This window comes from Notamacropus eugenii, chromosome 1 (assembly GCF_028372415.1).
Source record: "Notamacropus eugenii isolate mMacEug1 chromosome 1, mMacEug1.pri_v2, whole genome shotgun sequence".
NCBI lineage: Eukaryota > Metazoa > Chordata > Mammalia > Diprotodontia > Macropodidae > Notamacropus > Notamacropus eugenii.
The window spans coordinates 721,495,214-721,519,452 of NC_092872.1; the positions used below are offsets into that span (position 1 = coordinate 721,495,214).

At 42.3% G+C, this 24,239-nt stretch overlaps 1 protein-coding gene across 1 annotated transcript in view; it reads left to right on the forward strand.

Annotated features, from left to right (window-relative positions):
• The first annotated feature begins 622 nt into the window (after positions 1-622).
• The window catches only part of LOC140521698 (uncharacterized), a 31,172-nt gene continuing 7,555 nt past the window's right edge, over positions 623-24,239 (forward strand). Inside the window, 5 exon segments of the mRNA XM_072637002.1 lie at positions 623-5,843; positions 6,830-6,918; positions 19,003-19,129; positions 20,446-20,541; positions 22,321-24,238. Of these exon segments, the coding sequence (XP_072493103.1) occupies positions 6,886-6,918; positions 19,003-19,129; positions 20,446-20,541; positions 22,321-24,238 (2,174 nt within the window). The 5' untranslated portion in view covers positions 623-5,843; positions 6,830-6,885.

The following is a 24,239-nucleotide window of genomic DNA, read 5'->3' on the forward strand; positions in this document are numbered from 1 at the left end:
CCCTGGTAACAGGCTGGCTCCACCCACGGGGAGGCACTTGGGAGGAGCTCGCCCGCCCATGGGAGGTACGGGGGAGGAGACAGGGGATAATAAAAGGGGATGACCATGAGAGCTGGAAAAAAGAGAAATGGAATAAAGCTTGCTGGCTGCAACTCCTTTCGGGTGCTCTGCCTGTTTATTCCCCTTCCCCAACAGGGAGAGGGAATTCCCTCCCCCGAACCAGGAGGAGGGCCGGAGACGTCCGAGGACCAGGGATAGGTAAGTAGAAGGCGAAGGCCCGGGAGTCGCCCCGGGCAAGGAACCTCTGTTAATGGCTCTTCAGCCTCTCTCCTGTATCCCTGTCCTAGCCTGTCTCCCAGACCTAATCCCCTCACTCTATGCATCACTGTCATTTCCTATCCATAAGTCATCCTATTTTATCATATCTTTAGGGTCTAATGGTTTTCCCTGTTTTCTTCCATTTGAGTCTGAATTTTGCAGGTAGAAGCTCAGGACTTGGGCCTCAGTCATCTGCAGATTCACATTTTGACTGATTGTGTGGAATGTCTCCCCCCTCTGCCTTTTCCCTAGAGTATTTTTCTGCAGTTTTATGGTTTCATACAACATTGGCCTCTTTGGAGTCAGTGGTTGGAAGATAGAATTGTTGCTGTGGTATTGAATGGTTTTCCTTGGATTTGAACAGTACTTAAGTGTATGTGGGAAAAATCTTGCTGGAGATAAAAGGAATCTAATTAAGAGGATTACGGCTCTTGCTCAAGACCTCAATAGATTTCCCTACATAAGAAACCTCATTAAACATCTAAATTTACTTACTCTGATTAAATCTCTAAAAATACAGCTTTTCTCCTTGAAATCCTGATGTTTCTCATTATTCTTCAATAATATTCCTTTGAACGAATGCATTGTAATTTCTTTACCTATTCAACAGTTGATGGGAACTCATTTTGATCTTTGGTAGAATAAAACTTTTTGGTACAAAATTTTTATAAAGCACAACAATCGATGTAGAGTGTTCGCATCATAGCTGGACAAAAGGTTTTTCTGCGTAAGTCGACAATTTGGAGAATATATTCAACTGAATTGATGTCATTTAAATGGCAACAAGTCTTGTTTTCAGTTTTCTGGTCAGAACAGTAAAATTGGTTTTCAATCTGTAATGTTACTTTTGTTAAGCTTCAAAATTTCATTGTGGTTTCAGGAAATTATTTGGTAAGTAATGTGAACTTTAAAAATCATAGCTACAGGGTGATGCAATTATGTTCTTCGGAAATTCAATTCTCTTTTGATCTGGATGCTGTGAAATGGTGAGTTAAAATGTAGGAGAATTTGATTACAATGTTGAAAAACTGCTAAGTATTGAATTGGATGTATTTAATCTAAAGAAGAAAAATAGTAATAGCTTTTAGGAAAAGTAGAACAGACGTAGATTCTCATTCTTTGGAGACTGACCAAATGCTTTGGGTTACCACATCTAAGCCCTGGGACAGAAGTTGCTTAAAGTAGTTGATGAGGTAGAAGCCCAAGCCCAGACCTTTTTCCCTTGGATCAGAAGGGCTTTTGTCCCATTTGTCTGAAGGGCCCCTCAGGTTGATAAAGTGGTGGAGCTGCCCTCAGTACCCTGTCCTCCAGTCTTCTGAGGATTTGGAACAATGGGAAAGCCTGGGTGGTGGCAGTGCTCACACTTTCTCCACCTCTCTCACCAAGCCCTGGGCAAAAACAAAGACTGAAGGTAAGGTTACCCACCTTAAGATGGTTAAGTTCTCTGCTTTAGCCAGTTACTCTGGCCCTAACCACCCCTTGACCCCCTGGGTCATAGACATTGAAGGGGAAACTCAAGAATGTCTCCAGACATACCCCCTCCCCAGCCTACTTGAGGATCTGTTGTTTAAACATTCCTTCCTTATGTCCTCCTGTTGCTCTGTCCCCTTGCTGGAAAGGAGGCTAATGGTGAAGTTGGGGGAGCCAATTTTCTCTAGTTAATCCTCCCATCTCCTTTTTCCCTCTGTTCACTAAATCTCCCCATGTTCTCTTGAGAGGGTGGGAGACAGTGGGCGACAGTGCTCCCAATTGCTTGGGATCTGGGAACTCCAGAGGGAGCTACTTCTTCCACCCCACCTGTTGTTAGCCTCTCAGACCCTAAAGTGCTCCTCCATCTCAGCCAGTATCTGATTAAACCTGAGGCCTGGGAAGAACTACAACCTTTCGTTGAAAAATTCCTTAAGTATAAAATCCTTGTCTCTTGTTCATCTCCATGCAACACTGCAATCCTTCCTGCAAAAAAGCCTCATGGACAATACTCACAATTTATTTTTGCCTTTCCATGTAACCCTCCTTTATTTGGCCAGGTTTCAGTAAGGGACGTAAAGGACCTGAAACTAACAGGTAGTAGCTTAATTCAGTGTGTGGGGGATATTCTTATCTGTAGCCCCACCCAGGCGGGTTCTTTGGCTGCTGCCACTGAAGCCCTTAATTTCTTGGGCATTGAAGGTTATAGGGTGTCTTTGAACAAAGTCCAGATAGCATGCCAGTCCATAAAGTATCTAGGCCCTGAACTCAGGCCCACCTCTCACTCCCCAACCTCTGAGCTAAAAAGGACCATCCTGTCTATCCCTGTTCCAGCCACTAAGAAACAAGTGTCAGTGTTTTTAGGCATGGCTGGATTTTGGAGACTCTGGATTGCTACTTTCAGTTTTTTGCTCAACCCCTTTATGACCCTCCTCAAGGCACTGAGTGGGATAGGTTTCGTGAAGACTTCTCAGATTGTAATTCTTCTCCCAGGGGTGAGGTAAGACTGAGAGGCTCAAGGTTACTATATTTTTAGAACAGAATAGTTCGATATAAGGATATAAAACTGTGTAGCACATTAGGGTCTCAATGATTGGATAAAGTTTACCTAATTCTTCAGTGTCTTCATTTCAAAAGGGATTGGTTAGATTTCGATCGTATTCTCAGCTAATGAGAATAATGGTCAGTGGGGGGGGAGGGCCTTGCATTAGGGTCTATATAAATCACTGCCTTTTCTTTGTCTTCTGCTTTCCTACTCCAGGTGAACTGGTGTAGGATTGTCCTGATTCTTGAGAATCTAGTAAATAAACTTTCTGTCATCACTTTGAGAGGCCTCTGAGTAATTGATTTAAGTAGGGATCTGAGCCAATCCACCGACTCAGACCAGGTTAAAGCTTTTGAGACTCTGAAAACTAATTTGACCACCACTTCAGCACTGGTTCTACCCAAGCTAGAAAAGCCTTTCACTCTGTATGTTGATGAAAGGAGAGGACAGGCTTTGGCAGTCTTAACCCATTCCTTAGGACCTGACCCCAGGCCAGCTGTTGTTTTTATTTACTCAAAATATGCTTTCCTTGTTCTCTATACCCATGGAGCAATCTGGAAAGAGAGGGGATATCTGCCAGCAAAAACCTCCCCTATCAAATATGCCCTTCTATGTTTTAGCCTTGCCATAGTCATCTTTAATTTTCTCCACAGACGTTATCTTTTGTGCCAGGGAGATTGTCTTTTCTTTATACTCCTTGTGTGCCTGTTTGGTCTAACCTCCTTGCGAGATTCGTCTTTTCCAGAGTGCAAGCCATCAACTTGCAGATGACAACCCAGGCTATATACCAACCTCTGACTGAATCCTAGGTCTCCAGCCCACTGGACCTGGCACTGCCCAGGTTCTGAAATCTGACCCCTTGAACAGGACCCATTGAGGCAGGGACAGTTCTACATCCCTTGCCAGCAGGAAGCAGTTTTAGAAGCTGAGACTTTCGCCCCTTACCACAAAAGAATTTGGGTCTAATCTGTTGGAGGGGGGAATGATGAGGTAGAAGCCGAAGGTAAGACTTTTTTCCCTTGGATCGGGAGGGCTTTTGTCCCTTTAGTCAGAAAGGCCCCCAGAAAATCTGGGCTTTGGGGGCTGGCTCCTTGGATTCCCCTTCCATTTGTGCCAGTGATGGTGTTCAGACTCTAGAAACCTCCCTGAACTCCCTTTGAAGCTCCCCACCTGGCCTTTGCAGATAGGTTCCCTGCTAATCTTGCCACTTAACCCGGCCTTTCATAGTCAAATTTGTAGCCAGTTCCTCCTGAACCTTTCATATTCAAATTGATTTCCCTTGGCCTAGCCAAGACTTCCTTTGTCTGTTACCTCTGGATTGCCCCACCTACATCCCACCCAACCACATCACTAGTCACCCCAATCTCCTCAAGACCCTCCCTAAAGCCCTCCTCCCATCACCCGAGACTACCAGACCACCCCCCCCAGATCCCTCCTACACTCTTTTCTGTATTTAAGGTCCATCTTGCCTCCATGAAGGCCCTCAGATTCAATCTATCTGGCCCCCTTGTGGAATACAAGCGTTCCAACTGCTTAGGTTCCTTAAGAGTCAACCTAAGGTGGCGAATCCTTAATAAACTTTGTTTTCTTTGGCTTTAATAAAGCTTGTGTGGAATTCATTTGAGGAAGACCCAGCATGTCGGTATTCTAGGGTCCCCAGCACCCCTCAACCTCATCACTAAACACGTGCCCTGAAGGAATATTTCATATCCCTTGAATAAAGTGGGTTCACTCTGTCCTTTTGGTGACCTCTCAAGGAACGTAACCTGCGTGAGGTGGCCATGTACCAATGTTCCGGGAACTAGCCACTCCCGGAACACATAGATAATACTTGGAAGATTTGGCTAATCCCCCCAGTAGATGATTCATTAACTTCTATCTTGTGGCCCCCGTATGGTATGTCCTTGATGGGTAAACATCTGCATTCCCATGGCCATGTGCCGGACCAGCTTGGAACAGCATACAGAGCCGTTGGCCAAAAGCCTTCTTTGTCTGGATCCCTAGAAATTCCCCTCTCTCAGGGTAAGTCCTCGGAATCTCACCCATGGAGAGGATGCTCTGCCTGGGACCTCCTGTTCCCAATGCAGACCCTGCAAGCTGTATCCCGGGATTCCCAGCTAAGAAAATTCAGGAGTTGGTGCTGCCCTGGATTCAGGTTCTCTCTTCCTTGTAACGCTTATTTGATTATCGTTCTGGTTATAGTAGTGTGATTAGTGTTTATTGCACGTTGCTGGATATGTTATTGTAAGAAGCCTTTATCCTGCTGTCTTGGAATATTAAAATCTATTTTTTCCCTGTTATTGTGACTGCACGCGTAGTTTGTGGGAGAGAATCGGAACCGAAAGTAAAATTCACCACACATGCCCTTAAATGCCGAATTAAGAACATCTGATTTTCAATGAGCCACATTCTCATTCAAACTAGGAGAATGCTAATCAAACTGCTTGCGTTTGGTGAATAACCTCCGTTCTCAAACTAAGCTCCCTTTGGCTGTGAAGCCCAGGCTTGCCTGGAAATCTCCAGCTGGCCTCTGCCTTGTTCTCCACCTCCCAACTCCTAAAGTCCTGAATCTTTCCTCCAATAAGAAATCAGGTGGAGGGTGATGGGGGAGGAGGAGCCCTCAGAGCTGACCAGCCTGGTGGGGGTGGTCCAGGTGGAACAGGAGCTCTGGGGTGGAGTTTGGAGGTCTGGGTGGAGTCTAGGGCAGAAGAGGGGTCATCCCAGTAGTCAAGGCTGTATCCAGTTGATGGAGGGCAGGTCTTGGGAAGGAGAGGGAAATAGGGTCCTGAGTGCCTGAATCTGGGTGTAATTGGAGGAAAGGGGGCCTCAGAGGCTGGGAGCAGCCTCTCAGAGTGTACTGGCTGAAAACTGGAACTTGTGCTGAGATCTCTCTGCATTCAACCCTTGGACTGGAGTTCCCTCTGCCTTCTTTCCTCAGATCTCGGATCACGCTGTCTTCTCTTGGACCTGAGATCTCTGCCTTCTGGAGGCCATCTCTGGGTTCAGGTGCCAGGTAGGTGTGAGCCAGCCCCTCACAGACCCGCTGGCTGTTCATCCCATTGGGTCTCGTCCTTCCCTTCTGACCATGTGGTGAGTCTAGCTCCAGGTCCCCCTGGAGCAATCCTTCCCCCACAACCTGGTTCCTGGAGAGGCTTCCTACTGCTATCTCTTTTCCAGACTCCCATTCACTTCTCAAGAATCTGGGGCTACCCCCATTTAAGATTTTGTCAGCTTTTCACAAAATTCCCCTCAGGGATCCAGGAATCCTCTCTTGAGTAAAACACAAGTGAAAGGCTTGAGTGACCCTGGAATTGCCAGTGTGAAGGCCTGGATCTGCCTCCAAGGAATTGGGCCCCTCAAGCCTTTTTTCATTCAGAGACTAGGCTAATTGTGTTGCCAGTAAATAAAGGAGGGTGAGATGGTTTTGTTTTTTTAATCTGCCCTTTTGGTCTGGTCAAGACTGACTTTTATAGGGAAAACGTAAAGATAGTATGAAGTTTAGGGATGGATTTGAGGGGTGGCAATTTGCCTATGGTGATCCTGAGGTAAAGGAGAAGGGGTCTGGATGAAGATTAATATCCTGGGGTGTTTCCAAGGTAACCCACAATGGAGGGCTGGGCTGAACGAGGGCCACCTCGAGATGCAATTGAACGGATTATTCAGTACGTAGGTGGCTGTGTGGGAGAAAGTTCTGGAGCTGGGTTGCCCTTTCGGGTTCCTGGTCCCCTACCCAATCAGAGGGAAATCTCTGATTCAGGAGCCACTGAGCCTCTGACTGCTGTTGTCACATGTGGGATTCCAAGCCCCTTCTGCTTCTTGGTGATCTGAGTGAAAACTGGGGAGGGGAAGAGGAAAGAAGAGGAATGGGAGAGAGTGGGACCATCTCTTTCCATCTTGACCTTGCCTCTGGGCTTCATTCTCTCTGCTGAGGGCAGGGCCTCACTCCCTGTAAATCCCCATAGCCCAGCCTCCTGCCCAGCAATCCTTCTGTCTCCCCAGCTCAGCCTGCAGAAGACCAAAGCCTGGCCCAGTCTGGGAGTGTGGAGCCAGAAGGAATGGCCCTGGACAGCTGCCGACCCCCACCCCAGGTGAGTGCACTCCATCTACAGATTTGACCCCCCCAAAGAGGCCATTTCCATAGACAAAGAGGATTGTCTGCAAGTCTGGCAATCCTCTATCGATTGTTTCTTTATGAAAGTAGGCAGGACGTTGAAAATGGTAGTAACAACACCGCTCTGTTCTCTGTCCTTTGAATTAATCCATGGCATATTGGTGTCACAATCACGAACTACTCCTCATCCCCAGTGGCTGCCCTCCTAAGACCTCTCCACTCCTTCCTCTGCTCTGTAGTGGTCTTGTCTTTGGTCCTGTATCCATTCCTGGCACCCCTCCCCCACATATCCATAGGACTGCTTTCCCCCTTCCCCTTTGCCTCTTTGTCCAAGCTCTCCCTGGCAGACCTGGAAGACAGGATGCTCTGTTATGCTCCATGGTGTAATCTACACAAATAGTTAATCTGTCAGTTGCACCCTGTCTTGTAGTTGGGCATCATCAAGGGCACACTGAGGGGGCAGTGAGGGGTGACAGGAGTAAATGCTATGAGCAGATGCTGAGGTGCTCCTGGCCTCTTGCATACTGTGCTCCTGTGTTTTTGGAAAATATAGCAACTCTAGAGAACAGGTTAAGTTGGCTTCTGGTTCACATTCCCATGTTCAAAGTCCCTTCGCAGAGCTGTTTGGACCAGGCCAAAGAAAAGAATGCCTTCTTTAGCTGTTACTTAGTTAGCATTTGTTAAGGGCTTAGTACTTCCCTTGTTAAAGAGGATACTGGAAAGGACTGAGTTGGGGAACTATTCAAAATTCTGGGAGTTTTCTTTTCCAGTGGGGGAAAGAAAGGGCTGTCCTAAAGGAGACACTCAGTTCTTATCAAACAGGTATAGGGGTCAAAGGCAGAGACCCAGGAGAGGGAATTACTTTCTCCCTCCAATCTACTTTTAACCATCTTCACAACAGCCCTATAGAGTAGTTGCTCTTCTTATCTTTATTTCACAGTTCAGGAAACTGAGGCCAACAGATTCAGTGAGTTACCAACCAGGGTCACATAACTAGTCAGTGTCTGAGGCCGCATTTGAACTTATATCTCCATGATCTTCTCCCATTCCATAGCTGCATCCACAGTGTGTTTGTGTGCCCAGCTTCCCACAGCTCCTCCAGCATTGGCTGGTGCTATTGTCATTGCTGTCCGTTTTGCAGAGTGTGAGATGAATTCTCAGTGCTGTGGTTTTCTTTTCTCTTCTTAGTGTTTTGGGGCATTTTTTCATATGGCTGGGGATTCTTGGCAGTTGCTTCTGAAAATGTTTTTGTTCAGATCTTTTAACCATTTATCTATTGGGGAATGGGTATTTGTTGTTTTCCAGTTGTTTTAGTCTTGTCTGACTCTTTGTGACACATTGGGGTTTTCTTGGCAGAGTTATTGGAGGGTTTCCCCATTTCTTTCTCCAGCACATTTTACATAGGCGAAACTGAGAAAACTGGGGGAAGTGACTTGCCCTAGGTCACATTGCTAGAAAAACGTCTGAGGCTAAATTTGAACTCAGATCCTCCTGACTCCAGGCCTGGCACAATCTACTATGTCTCCTAGCTGCCATTGGCTTTTAATCTTTTTTGAAACAATGTTTCATTTTTCCCCAATTACATATAAAAATATTTTTATTCCTAAATTTTGAGGTCACAGTGTTGTACCTGTCTCCTTCCTCTTACCCCTCCTACATACAGTAAGCAATCCAAAACAGGTTCTACATATGCAATTACGTAAAGTATTTTCATATTTGTCATTTTCTTGAGGGAAAAGTGAACGAAAAAGAAAGCAAGCGAAAACTCGTGTGCTTTGGGTCTAGTATTCTGAAACAGTTCCTTCTATGGAGGGAGAGAGCATTTTTCATCATGAATCCTTCAGATAGTCTTAATTTATTATATAGCTGAGAATAGCTAAGTTGTCACTGTTGTTCATCATGCAATATCGCTGTTACTTTGTAAAATGTCATCCTGCATCAGTTTATGCTGCATCAGTTCATTTCAACGTTTCTAGGTTTTTCTGAAATCATCCTCCTTGTCATTTTCTGTAACACAATAGTATTCCATCGCCATCATATGCTACAACTTGTAAAGGCATTCCCCAATTCATGGGCATCTCCTCAATTTCAAATACTTTGCTACCACAGAAAGAGTTATTATAAATACTGTCGTATGAGTAGGTCTTTTCTACCTGTTTAAAAAAAGTATTTTGTGGATAGCGAGTTCATAATGTTATTGCTGGGTCAAAGGGCATCCACCTTATATAGCATTTTGAGTACAGTTCCACATTATTTTCCATGATGAGTGAATCAATTCACAAATCCAGCAACAATGCATTAGTGCCTCAATTTTCCTATTTCCCTGAAATATTTATCATTTCCCTTTTCTGTTGTATTAGTCAGTTAAATAGGTATGAGTTTGGTTTTAATTTGAGAGTTGTTTTAAGCTGCTTTTTTCTAATCAGTACTCCTTCAGAAAATTTTAATATGATTATAAATAGCTTTGATTTCTTTGTTTGTAAACTGCCTATTCATATCCTTTGACCATTTATCAATTGGTTTGTGACTTGCATTCTTGTAAATTTTGACTCAGTACTTTATCTAAATATTTGATATGTTTATCAATTTTTTCCCAGTTGTCAACTTTCCCTGTAATCTTCGTTGAATTGATTTTATTTCTGAACAAAACAACCAACTCAAATTTAGTACAACCAAAATGACCTGTTTCACATATATTAATGCATTTTGTGATTGAGTCAACTGCATTCATATTGGCAGTTATGATACCTGTATATATCCCTCCATCCTATGTCCCCTTCTCACTCTCTCTTTCTTTGACCTTTTACCCTCCGCGTCAGTGTTTTGCCTCTGACCAGTACGTCCTCCAGTTTACCCTTCTATCAGTCTCTCCCCTCCCCCCTTATCCAAGTCCCTTTCTACTTCCCTGTTGGATGAGGTAGATATCTGTACCCATCTCAGCATGTATATTATTCCCTCTTTTTGATAAGAGAAAGACTCAAGCCCTCCATTCCCAGCTCCCCTGTGTTCCCCTTCACTGTAATAGCTCTTCTTTGCTTCTTTTCTGTGAGATAATTCACCCCCATGTACCTTTCCCTTCCTTCTTCTTGCAGTGTCATTCTCTTTCTCACTCCTTAGTTTTGTTTTCTTCAATATCACCCTATCACAATTAACGTATACTGTCAATGTATACTCTGTCTATTTGCCCTAATAGTCATAAAGTTCTTCAGAGTTCCAAGTATCCTCTTCCAATGTAAGAATATAAACAATTTAACCTCATGGGACCTTTTGTTTTCTCTTTCCTATTTACCTTTGGATGTTTCTCTTGGGTCTTGTATTTACAGACCCATTTGTTGTTCAGCTCTGGTCATTTCCTTAGGAATGCTTAAATATCCTCTATTTATTGAATGTTCATTTTTTCTTTCCCCTGAAGGATTTTATTCACTTTTTCTGGGTATGTGGTTCTTGGTCACCATCTTAGTTCCTCTGTCCTGCTGAATATCATATTCCATTCTCTCTGATTTTTTTTTTTTATGTAAAAGTTCCTAATTTTTTGTGTTAGCCTGACTGTGGCTCCATGACATGTGAATTGCTTCTTTCTGGCTGATTATGCTCTTTTTTTTTCCTTGACCTGGGAGCTCTGGAATTTGTCTATAATATTCCTGGGAGTTCTCATTTCACGTCTTTTTTAGGAGGTGATTGGTGGGTTCTTTCAATTTGTGTTTTGCCCTTTGGTTCTTAAGATATCAGGTCTGTGACAAGAAAATACCACATGGGGTCATGGAGGGTCAGACATGACTGAAGCAACTGACAGCAACAGTGACATCCATATAGAAGGTGTTGTAGAGTATTGTATGAGATGTTGGTCTAATGCTAATTTCCTTCCAGACTCCACAGTGTTTACTTTAACCAATAAGGAGTATTGCCTCAATCAGTCTATTTTCCATTTTACCAAACATGGTGTTTCTGAGTTCTAATGATTCTGAGTCTCCCTTGTTTGATCTGTTCCATTCATTTCTCTCTCTCTTTCTCTCTTCTCTCTCCCCTGCTCCCCATCCCACATAGTGCTGACCAATGCTGTCTACTTTAGTCTGATGTCTCTTCCTCCTACATTCTTACTTCTTTTCATCATTCCCCTTGATAATATTGTAGTGATTTTATTTTTCCCAATAATTGTTGTTATTTTCTTCAGCTGTGAAATATGTCAGTCATCATTTTGTTATTATTACTGATGTTTTTCAGCCATGTCCAAGTCTTTGCGACCCCATTTGGGGTTTTCTTGGCAATGAGGTTGGAGTGGTTGTTATTTCTCCAGTTCATTTTTCAGATGAGGAAACTGAAGCAGACAGAGTTAAATGCCCTGCCCAGGATCACATAGCTAGTAAGAGTCTGAAGCTGAATTTGAACTCAGATTTTCCTAACTCCAGGCCCAACATTCTATCCACTCTGCCCCCATTATTTCATGACTATAGAATTAAATGTCTATATATTGTCGTTAAGTCTTCATTTGAGTTTGAATCTTTTATCTTTGAACCAATATCCATTTTTATTTTATTGCAGAATAAAAGGCTTTATTCATAATTTCTGCCTTTTTATGTATGTTTGAGTATCTTTCTGCCCCAGACCACAATTACTTTTTTCAAAAATTCCATGGGGTACAAAGCAACAAACACTGTCTTCAATTCTGATTTGATTTCTAAAGACATTTGACTTTTTTAATCCTTGAACATCCCTTTTTATCCCTCATTGCTATATATATATTTTCAGGATAAATCTCCCTGTGCTGCATACTGAGCTTCACTGCTCTCTGGAACACATTGTTTCATTCTCTCCTCATATCTAGTAGGTTTGGAATAGTCTTAAATATTTCAGTTTCCTTTTCATTGCATTTGAAAGTTTTTCTCTTACTGGCTTTTAGAAACCTCTTAGCCTCAAGGACCTGACAGTCTAAAAGAAGAGGAAAACACACAAATGATAAACAGTTTGGAGTAAGCCCCTGTTCAGGGGCTCAGAGCTAAGCCCCAGAGGTGTTGAGCCATCTGAGAAATGAAATGTCTGAAATGGGCTTTCTACTTAAATGAAGGTTGGAGTTCATAACCCCATCCTGTAGGGAGGAGAGATGAACATGGAAGGCCTGCATAGGACAGAGGTCTTAAAGATCTTTTGTTGGGTGTTAGGCATTCATGGATCAGTTATTGATAAATAAGAGGGCTGTCTTCCTGAAGTCAAAGCCCCTGTGATGAATACTCCGCAATAAAGAAGAGTAACTCTAGAGACCCTAGTGAAAAACAAGGATTATAAACTCTTGGGAATCTCAATGTCCAATAAACACCTTAATTGTTTCAAAGAAAAATAACAAAGGAAGTGAAAATTTATATCTAGGTTAAAAAATAGACCATGTGTGAGGTATTTTTAAAGAAGAAATTACTATGATCAAATATAAAGTATAATGTGGATGGAGAATTATTCCCAAATGTCAGAATCTCTGATAACTTGAATCATATCCTTATATGGAAATTGAAGACCAACAAATTCGAGGCATATTGACCAAATATTCATTGTGCATGTAACAGATTGGAAATATCAACAACTGTTCCCAAGTGTCCAGGCATTATCAGATTTGGCTTGTCTTGCTTGTATATGACCTCTTCTTTTGACGTTTGTCCTCCCAAATTTCCAGAGTTCTAGAGGTATGTTTAGAGCCTTTACTTCTCTTGAGGAAACTGTCAATATCTTTCTGATGCATTAGTTGAAATACAACCTATAATAATTAAATGTTGCTCTTTTTTTAACATAAGAAAGAACCTTCCACCATTACTCTTATTTCTATGTAACCAAGGAACTGCATATGGCTCCATTCTCTGATGCGTGTGGTCATTTTGACCTGGTAGTAACAACAGGAAAATACAGGTTTACTAAATGGATGAGGTAATCAAAGGAATGAACAAAAAATATCATGGCAGATTTCAAACTGTGTTATAAAGCCATAATTATCAAAACATTGTGGTCCTGACTAAGAATTGAAGTGATGGATCAATGGAGTAGATTGATATAAAGTACCTTATATTAAATGACTGCAGTGATCTGGTATATGATTAACCCAAACCCAAGGGCCTTTCAGGAACTCTTAGTGTGTTGGCTAGAAATGGGAAATTGAATAGTTGCTCATCAGTGGGAGAATGGCTAAACAATCTCTGGTCTATAATTGTAATGGGATATTATTGTGTTATAAGAAATGACTAGGAGGACGATTTCAGAAAAAACCTAGAAAGACTTACTTGAATTGATGCAAAAGAAGTGAACAGAAGCAGCTGAACATTATATACAGTAACAGCAGTATGGATCAATGAAGAACTGTGAATAACTTCACTATTCTTTCTAATATAGTGACCCAAGAAAATGCTCAAAGGACCAATGCCAAAGTCTATTATCTGCCTCCAGAAAAAGGACTGATACTGTTTGCATACAGCCTGGAGCATGTTATTTTCCACCTTGTATCTTATATTCTTTTTCTCTTTTTTCCCCAAGTTTTTCTGTGCAAAGTTACTACTACAGAAATGTTTTACATTATTGCACATGTGTAACCCATGTCTTACTGTTTAGTTGGTTGTTGTCCGTTGTAGTCAAAGAGGACCAAAATGACATCACCATGATCAAGTGAAATTTCAGTGTGTCCAGCTGTGGCTGATCAAACCAATACCAGTTCAGAATGTTCTATCACAGGTTGGGGACAGGTTGTCTGTGTGAAGATTTGGGGTGGATATCCCAGATTTGTGCATCCTGCTTTACTTTGTGCTGTCTCAATTCTGCTTTGCTCAAAGAGCACAGCATCCTCTCTGATGTGGGCACACATGCTGAGCGGTCCTGCACCACTGTCTCCCATGTGGCATAGTCAAATCCAAAGTTCTTCAGAGACACCTTGAGAGTATCCTTCTATTGCTTCTTACCACCATGCGATCCCATACCCCATGCAACTTCTCAATAAAATAGTCTTTTTGACAAGCGTACATTTTGCTTTTGTTCAATGTGGCCAACCCATTGCAGTTGCACTCTCTAAAGCACAGTTTGAATACTTGAGTGTTCAGCTCCAACAAGGACTTCAGTTTCTGGTACCTAATCCTGCCAGGTGGTCATCAGAATCTTCCTAAGAGTTCAAATGGAAGCAATTCAGTTACTTTGCACAGAACTGGTAGGTTCTCCATGTTTCACAAGCATGTAACAATAAGGCTAGTACAAAGGCTCTGTAGACCTTCATTATGATACTCTAATACCTCTTCTCTCCCAAACTATTCTTTGGGGTCTCCCAAACATTGAGCTGGCTCTGGCAACGCATGCATCAACCTCATTGTCAGTGTGTACATCCCTGGAAAGTACATTGGTAAGGTAAGTGAACTTATCAATGGAATTCAAAATTTCTCCATTTGTTGTGACTGATGCTTCCACACATGGATGGTGTGATGGTGGCTGATGGAGCACCTGTCTTTTCTTGGTGTTAATTATGAGTCCAAAATTAGCACAGGAAGCAGAGAATTGATCCTTATGTTGTTGCATCTCAGCTTCAGAGGCTGCATTGAGTGCACAGTCTTGTGTAAAGAGAAAATCATGCACCAACACTCCCTCCACTTTGGTCTTCACTTGTAACCTTTTCAGATTGAAGAACTTGCCATCGGTACAGTCATTGACCTTGATGCTATGTTCATCCTCGTTGAAAGCATTTGTCAACATAGCTGTAAACCTCATGCTAAAAAACATAGGGGCAAGCTTCACAGCCCTGTTTCACTCCACTGCTGACTGGGAAGGCACGAGAGTATTGTCCATTATCCCGAACCTGGGCAAACATGCCATCATGAAATTGATGGACAATGTTGATGAACTTCTCTGGGCAACCAAATTTTGATGTAATTGTCCATTCACTATTAATAGTGTCAAAAGCCTTGATCAGATCTGCAAACATTGTGTACAGACCACTTTTCTGCTCCTGGCATTTCTCCTGGAATTGTGGGGCAGCAATCACCATATCAACTGTTCTTAACCCTAAATGCCCTTTCTGAAACCTCACTGGCTCTCAGATGTATGCCTGTCTTCCAGGTGAAGGATCAGTCCATTAAGGAGTACTCTTTCAAGAATTTTACCTGCAATGACTAAGAGAGAGTTCCCCCAGTGTTTGTCACAGGACAATCTATTCCCTTTACCCTTATAGAGATGGACAGTGGAGGCATCCTTGAACTCTAGAGGATAACCTCCTCTTGCCATATAACTTGAAAAATTTCAGTCAGCTTTTGTATGAGCAATGGTCACCCTACCTTTCAAATCTCAGCTGGAATAGACTCAGCACCAGGTGCTTTGCCACGTGAAATAAGCCTAATGGCCCTCTAAACTTGTTCTTCAGCTGGAAGTTCAGCTAAGGAGGGATTGACTTCAACCTGAGGTAAATGGTCAATGGCCTCAGCATTGATTGATGATGGTCTGTTGTTCCTAATCAATGTGGCTCCATCAGCACTGAGTAGTTGTGATGCACCATAGGTTTTCGGTCCATAAATATCTTTCAGGGAATCACAAAAGCACTTTAGATTGTTACTATCAGCACAAAACTGAATTTCATCTGCCTTCTCACTGAGCCAGGAATCCTGCATCTCTCTAAGCTTTGCTTATACTTTCCTTGTGATGGAATTAAATGCTGCTTTCTTAGAGGTGAATGAGCTATCCTGCTGGTACATCTTGTGGAATACTTCTTTTTCATTTAGCAGCTTCCAAGTTTCCTCATCATTTTCATCAAACCAGTCTTGGTGTTTGTGAGTGTTCTGACCCAGATGAGCAAATGCAGGGCTGTGCATCAAATCTCTGAAAGCTGCCCACCCTTTTTCTGCTCCACTGTTGCCAACTGTGTGTTGGCTCAACTTTCCCTCCAAGTCAGTAATAAACTGTTTATGTTCAGAGATGAGCTCTAGTTTGTTGAGATTAATTCTTCTGGTATTCATTTTGCCTTGGGGATGGTGCTTTTGATGAATGCACATATTTAGCTTGGAAAGGATAATTCTCCAATAAGTGCAACACTGCACCACACATTGCCTCTGTCACTCTCACATCTTGTCTGTCTCTTCTCCTTGCATTCACCTAGTCTATTAGATGCCAATGTTTGCTGCAAGGGTGCATCCATGAAGTTTCATTGCACTGAGGTAAACAGAAGACAGCGTTGGTGATGAGAAGGTCATACAATACACAAGTCTTCAGCAGGAAATGACCACCACTGTTGCTCTTTCCACCTCCATTCCTCCCTAGGACTCCCTGTCAAGTCTGCTTTGTGAGCCTACTCTAGCATTAAAGTCACCCAGAATTATAAGCTTGTCCTCTTTTGGCACAGTGATGATAAGGGTCTCTAGGTCTTCATAAAATTTCTCTTTGACTTCATCAGGGTTTGTCATGGTGGGAACATAGGCCCTGATGGTGGTTGCTTGGCATTTTCCTGCAAATGGCAATCACATTGTCATGAGCCTGCCATTCACTGTTTTTGGCAGGCATAGCAGCTTGTTGATTAGATTAGTTTTGATTGCAAAACGCCCGCCAGTTTCACGGCACTCCCCTTCACTGATCCCACTCCAGAAGAAGGTGTATCTAATTTCAGTAAGGCTGCCTTCTTTTGCCAACCTTGTTTCACTCAGGGCTGCTCTGTGGATGAGATACCTGTTCAGTTCTCTTGCAACAAGAGCAGTTCTTCCAGGTCTACTGGATTTTGTGTTATCTATTAGTGTGCACACATTCCATGTGCCCATGGTGAGTAAATGTTTTGTTGTTTGCAGATTTTCCATACATTTTATAATTTTTGTGTGTTTTGACTGCATAGTGGGATTCCTCAACTGCTACGGTAATCAGGATAGGGTGTTGGGTAAACAGACAGTGTTTAGGGCACTTTTTCTAGCCCCTGTCCTCACACCAGGAGTTGAGCAATGCAATCCTTAAAGGCTGCTCAGACACCCAGGGGGCTGAATTGTCCCACTGCTGCTTCCACTGAGAAACAATGCTGGGCCACCTGTGTGCAGGGTCATGACTATAGCTCCCAGTGTATCCACACCTGCTGCTTCATCACTTGCCTACTGCCAGAAGACTTTGAGGTATAATAGTCAAATGGTGTGGGTGATGTCTTTTGATTCATGTGTGAATTGGATTTAAGTGAGGCAGAGTTGTATGAAGTCATCAGCCTCACTCCCTCCAGAATCATCATAGTTCAGTGGCAGGACCAAGTGAAGATGGCGGGCACTGTCTCAGGAAGCAGTGATGTCTTGTCTAACTAAGCTCTAAGTACTCCATATCACCTGCTCCATCTGCCTTCATGGCCACTGCAAAAAATTATTCTCATCCACCCATTCCACCAGAGGAAGTTTTTGCATACTTGAGGTAGACACCCCCCTAACTCACCAATGGATTTGGAAACACTTAGCTACCCTCAACCTGGTTTACTAGAGTGTGACCAATGCACATGCTGCACCTTGTTGGAGCCACAGGTGAGAATTAGGTGGAACAGGTAGATACCAAAGTTGGAAAGAACCTCAAATAGGGCTCTGCAGTCATCACACCAAAGGTACTGGTCTTCCCTGAGCACACTCTACACCTACACTATGGAAATTAGTGGCAGAGGGAAGAGAGGGAAAGAGTGATCGAATCTGGAACTGAAAGGTATAGAAAAAAAAACATTAAAAAAAACCCTGTAGTAAGGGGAAATAATATTTCAGAAAATGTATACAAGGAAAATAGAGGTTCTCCACCATTCAGCATGGCACCATTCACCGACTGCAGCAAATGGAGAAATTGTGAATCTTCTTTGAATCCCATTACAATTATCTTAGGAAGATTTTGAAGGTCACCTGGAAAAGTACTGCACTCTGGCTTTCTCATGTTAGATTGCCAATCATTCATGTGCTATAGCAAAGAGCACAATTCTGATGGTCTGGCCACGTTGAAAAGCCAAAAGTATGTTTTCCTAAAAGACTTTTATGGAGAACACATGCAAAGTAGGCACTGACAATGTGGTCAGAAGACATAATACAAGGGCATTCCAAAGGTCTCTGAAGCATTTTGTAATCAGTGGTGAGTCATCAGAGACAGTGAGAAAGGACTACCCAGAATAGCTTATCAGCATCAAAGAACATGGTGCAGAATTGTAGCATGTCAAAAGAATAGTGAGATGGGCAAATGGAGAGGCCTCTCCACCCCAAATATTCATGTGGACTGTTTGTTCCCAGCCTGTGGTAAAGCCTTCTGGCCTCTTTTAGTCTGATCATCCATGGTCACAAACATTGTACGTTCAACCTTACGTAGTGATGTCTTTTTAGGCTGCTTTGAACACAAAAATCCAACAACAATGAACAACTACCTTACTAAATATTTTATTAATGAAATAGTAAGTTATCGACAAATGCAAGCAATCATAAAGAGAAGGTAGAGATGCTTTGGCCATGACAGTTTATATTTAGGGCATTCTCAAGACCCAATGTAATGACATAATTCTCCTTCACTTGGCTGAAAAGTCTCATCTCCCTTAGTTCAGTTCAGGTTATAATTAAATATCTCTTATGAATCGTTTTCATGTTTTATCTGGATAGAACTTTGATTCAGGCTCTGAGGTAATTAGCTAGATATTTTTCTTCCCTCTCCTTTAATCAAACATTCATTCTGCCCCTCACACCCCAGAATACACTCTACTTGCCAGCTTCTCACAAACCTGATATAATATTATTTAGAACATTGCTTTTATCAGTTCAAATAAGGAAGAAATTTCACATTTCTCTCGTTCCTCTTCCTGAGATCTTTCAGAATCACAGATAACAACACAAAATTTGTCCCACATTCCATAGTAAGACATTCTTCAGGTTTATTCCAACTGCTCATATCAAATACTTTTCTCAATTTTCAGTGACTTCTCAGTGACTATGGTTTTAAGTATTGACTCTCTTACTCAACAAGGATATGACTCTTAGGTCAGTCCCCTTTTTGCACTTCAGTTTCCTCTTCTCACTTGATATGGGTTAGACTGCCTGAATTCTGGAGTCTTTTTTAGGTCTCAGTCTTGTGACTCTTGATGTTTTAGGAGCTGGTGACATTCCAGGATGTGTCTGTGGACTTCACCCCAGAGGAATGGGACCTCTTAGACCATCCTCAGAAGAAATTTTACAAGGAGGTCATGCAGGAGATTGCCCAAAACCTACTCTCCTTGGGTAAGGACATTTCCCCTGGCCCCTCTGCTATCAAAGGCAGTATCTTCATCCCTTATTGTGCTGGCTTTGGATCATTTATCAATTACCAGGAAGGGAAATGGGGTGTTCTTCTGTCCTTCTGCTGCCTTCTACATCAGACTAGATGGTGTGAAGATAACATGTATGTTCCCTTGTTGCTCCTGTAAGCTGTCTCTTGGCAATTCTAGGTAGCTTGAAGTCAAAGATCAGATCAGTGGTGAAGCATCTCAGTTATAGCACTAATCCTCTGGATTATTTACCCCAAGCTCTCCCTGGACATTCATTGTTTTTGCCAGATCTCTGTAAAGTGCTCAGAAAGTATAGTTCTCTTTGTACCCTCTTCCTCTTTGGGATGGGCCAATTATTTAGGATATCTTTCTTTTTGACAAGCATCAGTTTGAAACTCTCATCTTCTGGGTGTGCCAAGTGTCACATGTTTCTCCTTAGTCTTTCTTTAAATTGCCTCCACTATCCAGTACAGGTGGTGGAAAAGGATGGAGGGAAATGAATCTTTGTCTTCACCTGTTGTTCATCAGCTGTTGTGTAGAGTACTTCTTTACAATATTATGTTATTAGCTCATATTATTATCCCCATCTGGCATTTGGGAAAACTGAAGCAAACAGAAGTTAAGTGACTTTTCCAGAGACACACAGTTAGTAACTGTCTGAGGCTGGATTTAAACCTTGGCATTCCTCATTCTCATCCCAGGACTCTCTCCTCTGCACTACCAGCTGCCTCTTAATTTCTAGATTATGGAAAGTCTGCAATGCATCCCTCCTATGGTGAAGGTGCACCATGATTTAATTTTCTCATTCCCAGTTGGCTCCATGACCTTCTCCCCCACCTTTCCCCAAAGTTCTCAAAAATGAATGCTATGAAACCATGCTTAAGGGCTTCTGGGAACCATCCTTTGCTCCTTGCTCTCATGCCCCCTATACATGGTAGGAATCACAGACTGGCTAACAATTTGAATTTGAGTAAGCTTCATGGAGTTCCCCAAAAGGAGAATCTCGCCATGAAAGGCACTCCTTGAAGAAACAGTGAAAAGGTTTTATAGGTTTCTTGGGTGGATAGGAGACAAAGCCAAAACTGATTCATCAAGCTCTAGTTTTCTGGAGGTCAGTGCTGATATGGCACATCTTTTTTTGGTTACAGGCATTAATGGAAGAAGTCAGATGTGTGTGAGCATGTTGGAGTGATTCTCAAAATGGAGCAGCTTTGTATGTATACTATTTTCCCTAAAGAAAACTCAATTTTAAGTTTTTCTCCATGTTCATTCCTTATTCCACATCCTTAGGGCTTCTAGTTCCCAGAGAATGTTTGGCTTTTTATTTGGAGGAAAGGGAAGTACCACAAAAGCTGGAACAAGAAGGCCTGAGGAGCTGCTGTACAGGTTAGTGACATGAAAGCAGGTATATGAGAGCTGTGACTCTGGGTCTTGGGGCAGTGCAAGTGCTAGATTTGGGGGCAGGAACACCTGACTTGGAATTCTTTCTCAGAGATTTTTAGTTATCTGCCACTCACATAGAATTAATCCTAGGATATACTTTACGTAAATCATCAACCCATGTGCCCTCCTTGATCTCCAAGGCTCGATCTTTGGACCCTTCTTGGAGAACTGTTTGGCAGATTTATTGAATCTGACAGCCACTCTCAGTCTGATGAAGTGGGTAGTAGAAATTCCCAGGTGTTCCATAGTAAGAGATTCTTCAAGAACCTACAAAGAAGTCTCTGTAATCTTTACCATGCATCTGGTCAGGTCCCATCAGGTTTAGAACTAGAGAAAGTTCACTGAAATAGGAGATAAGGTGTAAAAAGGAGAGAAACAAGGCTGAGGCCAGAAGCTGCATTTGACAAATAAGACAGAGACCAGAATATAGGGATTGAGGTAGAAGCTGGGGCCTGGCATCAGTCATGGGTCCTGGCAGTCCATCAATAAGCATGGATTAAGCACCTCCAGTTTTCTAGGCACCTCATCAAGTTTTAGGAAGGGAAAAGGCAGTTCCTGCTGTCAAGGAGCTGCCCATCTGTCATAGAAACATGGAAATGGTTGAGAAGAAACAACAGATCAGGAACCTTGGTCTTAATTGATCTAGGGAAAGGAGAATGTTTGGGAGCAGAAAGCTATCTAGTTCAGTGGGATACATTGGAATAAAGGGGAACTGTAGGTGTGAAATTAATAATTGTTTAAGGAGAATAGAATTGGGGAGGATTCAGAATCGAGACAAGAATGAGAAAAAATCCAGGTACACATCAGCCATATTGCAGAATCAGTTCCAGACTTTGGTGGTAAAGCAAATATTGCAAGTGAGTCACCTGACCTTTTTTTTCCGTGCATACAAAAGTTATGTTTCCAATATACTGTTGTCCATTACATGGACAATACTATTTAGCTTTTGAAAAGGGTGTATTTTAATTTGGAAATATGTGATTGGTAATAAAAGCTATCCCAGCCTTCAGTGAGTCCTAATCTTCTTTCTGGTGTGGTCTCTGGTCCAGTGTTGCTGGCTGTTGACTCATCACAGTTGTGATTGTTCAAGGCTGCCAGTTGCCATGGCAGTTTCTTACAACAAGGCAACAGCTAAGCTTGCCACCTACAATGATTGACTCTTCTTTTCCCTTCAACTTATAAACCATTCTTGGCTTATGAATTGGCCTGATTTCAATATTTTTGTGCCTCGGAGAATAAGAAGACCCAAAGGTAGGGAGAGAAAAGTCAAGCATACAAAAATAAAACGTTTTTTCTTAAAAAATGTAGAACAAAAGTAAGTGCCATGGAGAAGGGCCATCTAGTTCCATGAACAGATGATGCCCACTTTCAGGGTTGCTCGTCCAGTGTCACCTGCAGGGATACTTTTCAGGTCACTCAGTAATTCTGAGCTCATGGCCTGACTAGACATTGTAATAAGAATGCTAGGTCTGCCAGTTTCACAGACATTTCTGCAGACCCAATATGTTTGTCTCTGAAGCTCTTCATAAGTCAAGTTATCCTGCAAATTTGAGCTAATGGCATTTTAAGACAATCATGTTTCTGTCTTTTATGACTCTTTTCTTCACCTGGGGAAGGACCATGTAGATCAGTTTATTTTCTTGCAATGGAGGGAAAGGTTTCCAATTATATATCTGTGTACATGTGTCTCTGTGTATATGTTTTACTGTCTGTTTTTTGCAGAAGGAATGATTAGACCTGGAATGAAAGAGACTACTGAAAAGCTAAGGATTTCTGCAAAGGAAACACATGAAGAAAACCTCATGAGTGATAGTCCCTGTGACATCACTGGGAGAGAAATTTGTGCTACAAATGACAGAATCCACACAGGAGAAAAACCTTATGGTTATCATCATTATGGGAAAAACATGAGTCAACAGTCATCCCTGAAATACTGTCAAAAAATTCATACTGGAGAGAAACCACATGAGTCTCATGAATGTGGTGTACCTTTTAGTGAACACTCATCCTTCCTTTCTCCTCACAGTATTCACAGTGAGAGGAAACCCCACAAATGTAATCAGTGTGGAAAGACTGGGAGTTGCAGCTCTAGTCTTGCTGTACATCAGAGCATGGAGACTAGAGAGCAACCTTATGGGTATACCAAACTTGGAAAGGCATTCCCACAGAGCTCCAGTCTTACTCATCATCAGAGAATCCACGATGGTAAGAAGTCTTGTGAATGTAATCATTGTGGAAATGGATTCAGATTTAAAGGTCACCTTACTGTACATTGGAAGATTCACACGAGGGAGAAACCATATGAATGTAATCAATGTGGAAAGGCTTTGAGAGACAGCTCCAGTCTTCCCGCACATCAGAGAATCCACACTGCACAGAAACTTTATGAATGTAATCAATGTGGAAAGGCTTTCACAAGGAGCTCCAATCTTGCTGCACATCAGATTATCCACACTGGAGACAAACCTTATGAATGTAATCAATGTGGAAAGGCATTTGCAAGGAGATCAAGTCTTGTTAAACATCAGAGAATCCACACTGGAGAGAAACCTTATGAATGTAATCAGTGTGGAAAGGCTTTCAGAGACAGCTCCAGTCTTGCTAAACATCAGAGAATCCACACTGGAGAGAAACCCTATGAATGTAATCAATGTGGAAAGGCTTTTGGAAGAAACTGCTATCTTGCTGTACACCGGAGTATCCACACTGGAGAGAAACCTCATGAATGTAATCAATGTGGAAAGGCTTTCAGAATAAAGCGCCGTCTTATTGAACACCAAAGAATCCACACTGGAGAGAAACCTTATGATTGTAATCAGTGTGGAAAGGCTTTCAGAGGCAGCTACAGTCTAGCTGCACATCAGAGGATCCACACTGGAGAGAAACCCTATGAATGTAAGCAGTGTGGAAAGTCTTTCAGAGAAAGCTCCACTCTTGCTTCACATCAGATAATCCACAGTGGAGAGAAACCTTATGAATGTAATCAATGTGGAAAGGCTTTCATCAGAAAGTGCCATCTTGCTGTACACCAGAGAATCCACACTGGAGAGAAACCTTATGAGTGTAATCAATGTGGAAAAACTTTCAGAGTAAACTTCCTACTTGCTGTACATCAGAGAATCCACACGGGAGAGAAACCTTACGAATGTAATCAATGTGGAAAGGTTTTTAGGCAAAACTCCCAACTTGCTGTACACCACAGAATCCACACTGGAGAGAAACCTTATGAATGCAATCAGTGTGGAAAGTCTTTCAGAGACAGCTCCAAGCTTGGTGCACATCAGAGAATCCACACTGGAGAGAAACCTTATGAATGTAATGAATGTGGAAAGGCTTTCAGAGAGATCTACAGTTTTGCTGCACATCAAAGAATCCACACTGGAGAAAAACCTTACGAATGTGATCAATGTGGAAAAGCTTTCAGAGAGAGATCCAGTCTTACTGCACACCAGAAAATCCACACTGGAGAGAAACCTTATGAATGTAATCATTGTGGAAAAGCTTTCAGACGAAACAACCAACTTGCTGTACATCAGAGAATCCACACGGGAGAGAAACCTTATAAATGTAATCAGTGTGGAAAGGCTTTCACACGGAACTCCACTCTTGCTGCACATCAGAGAATCCACACTGGAGATAAA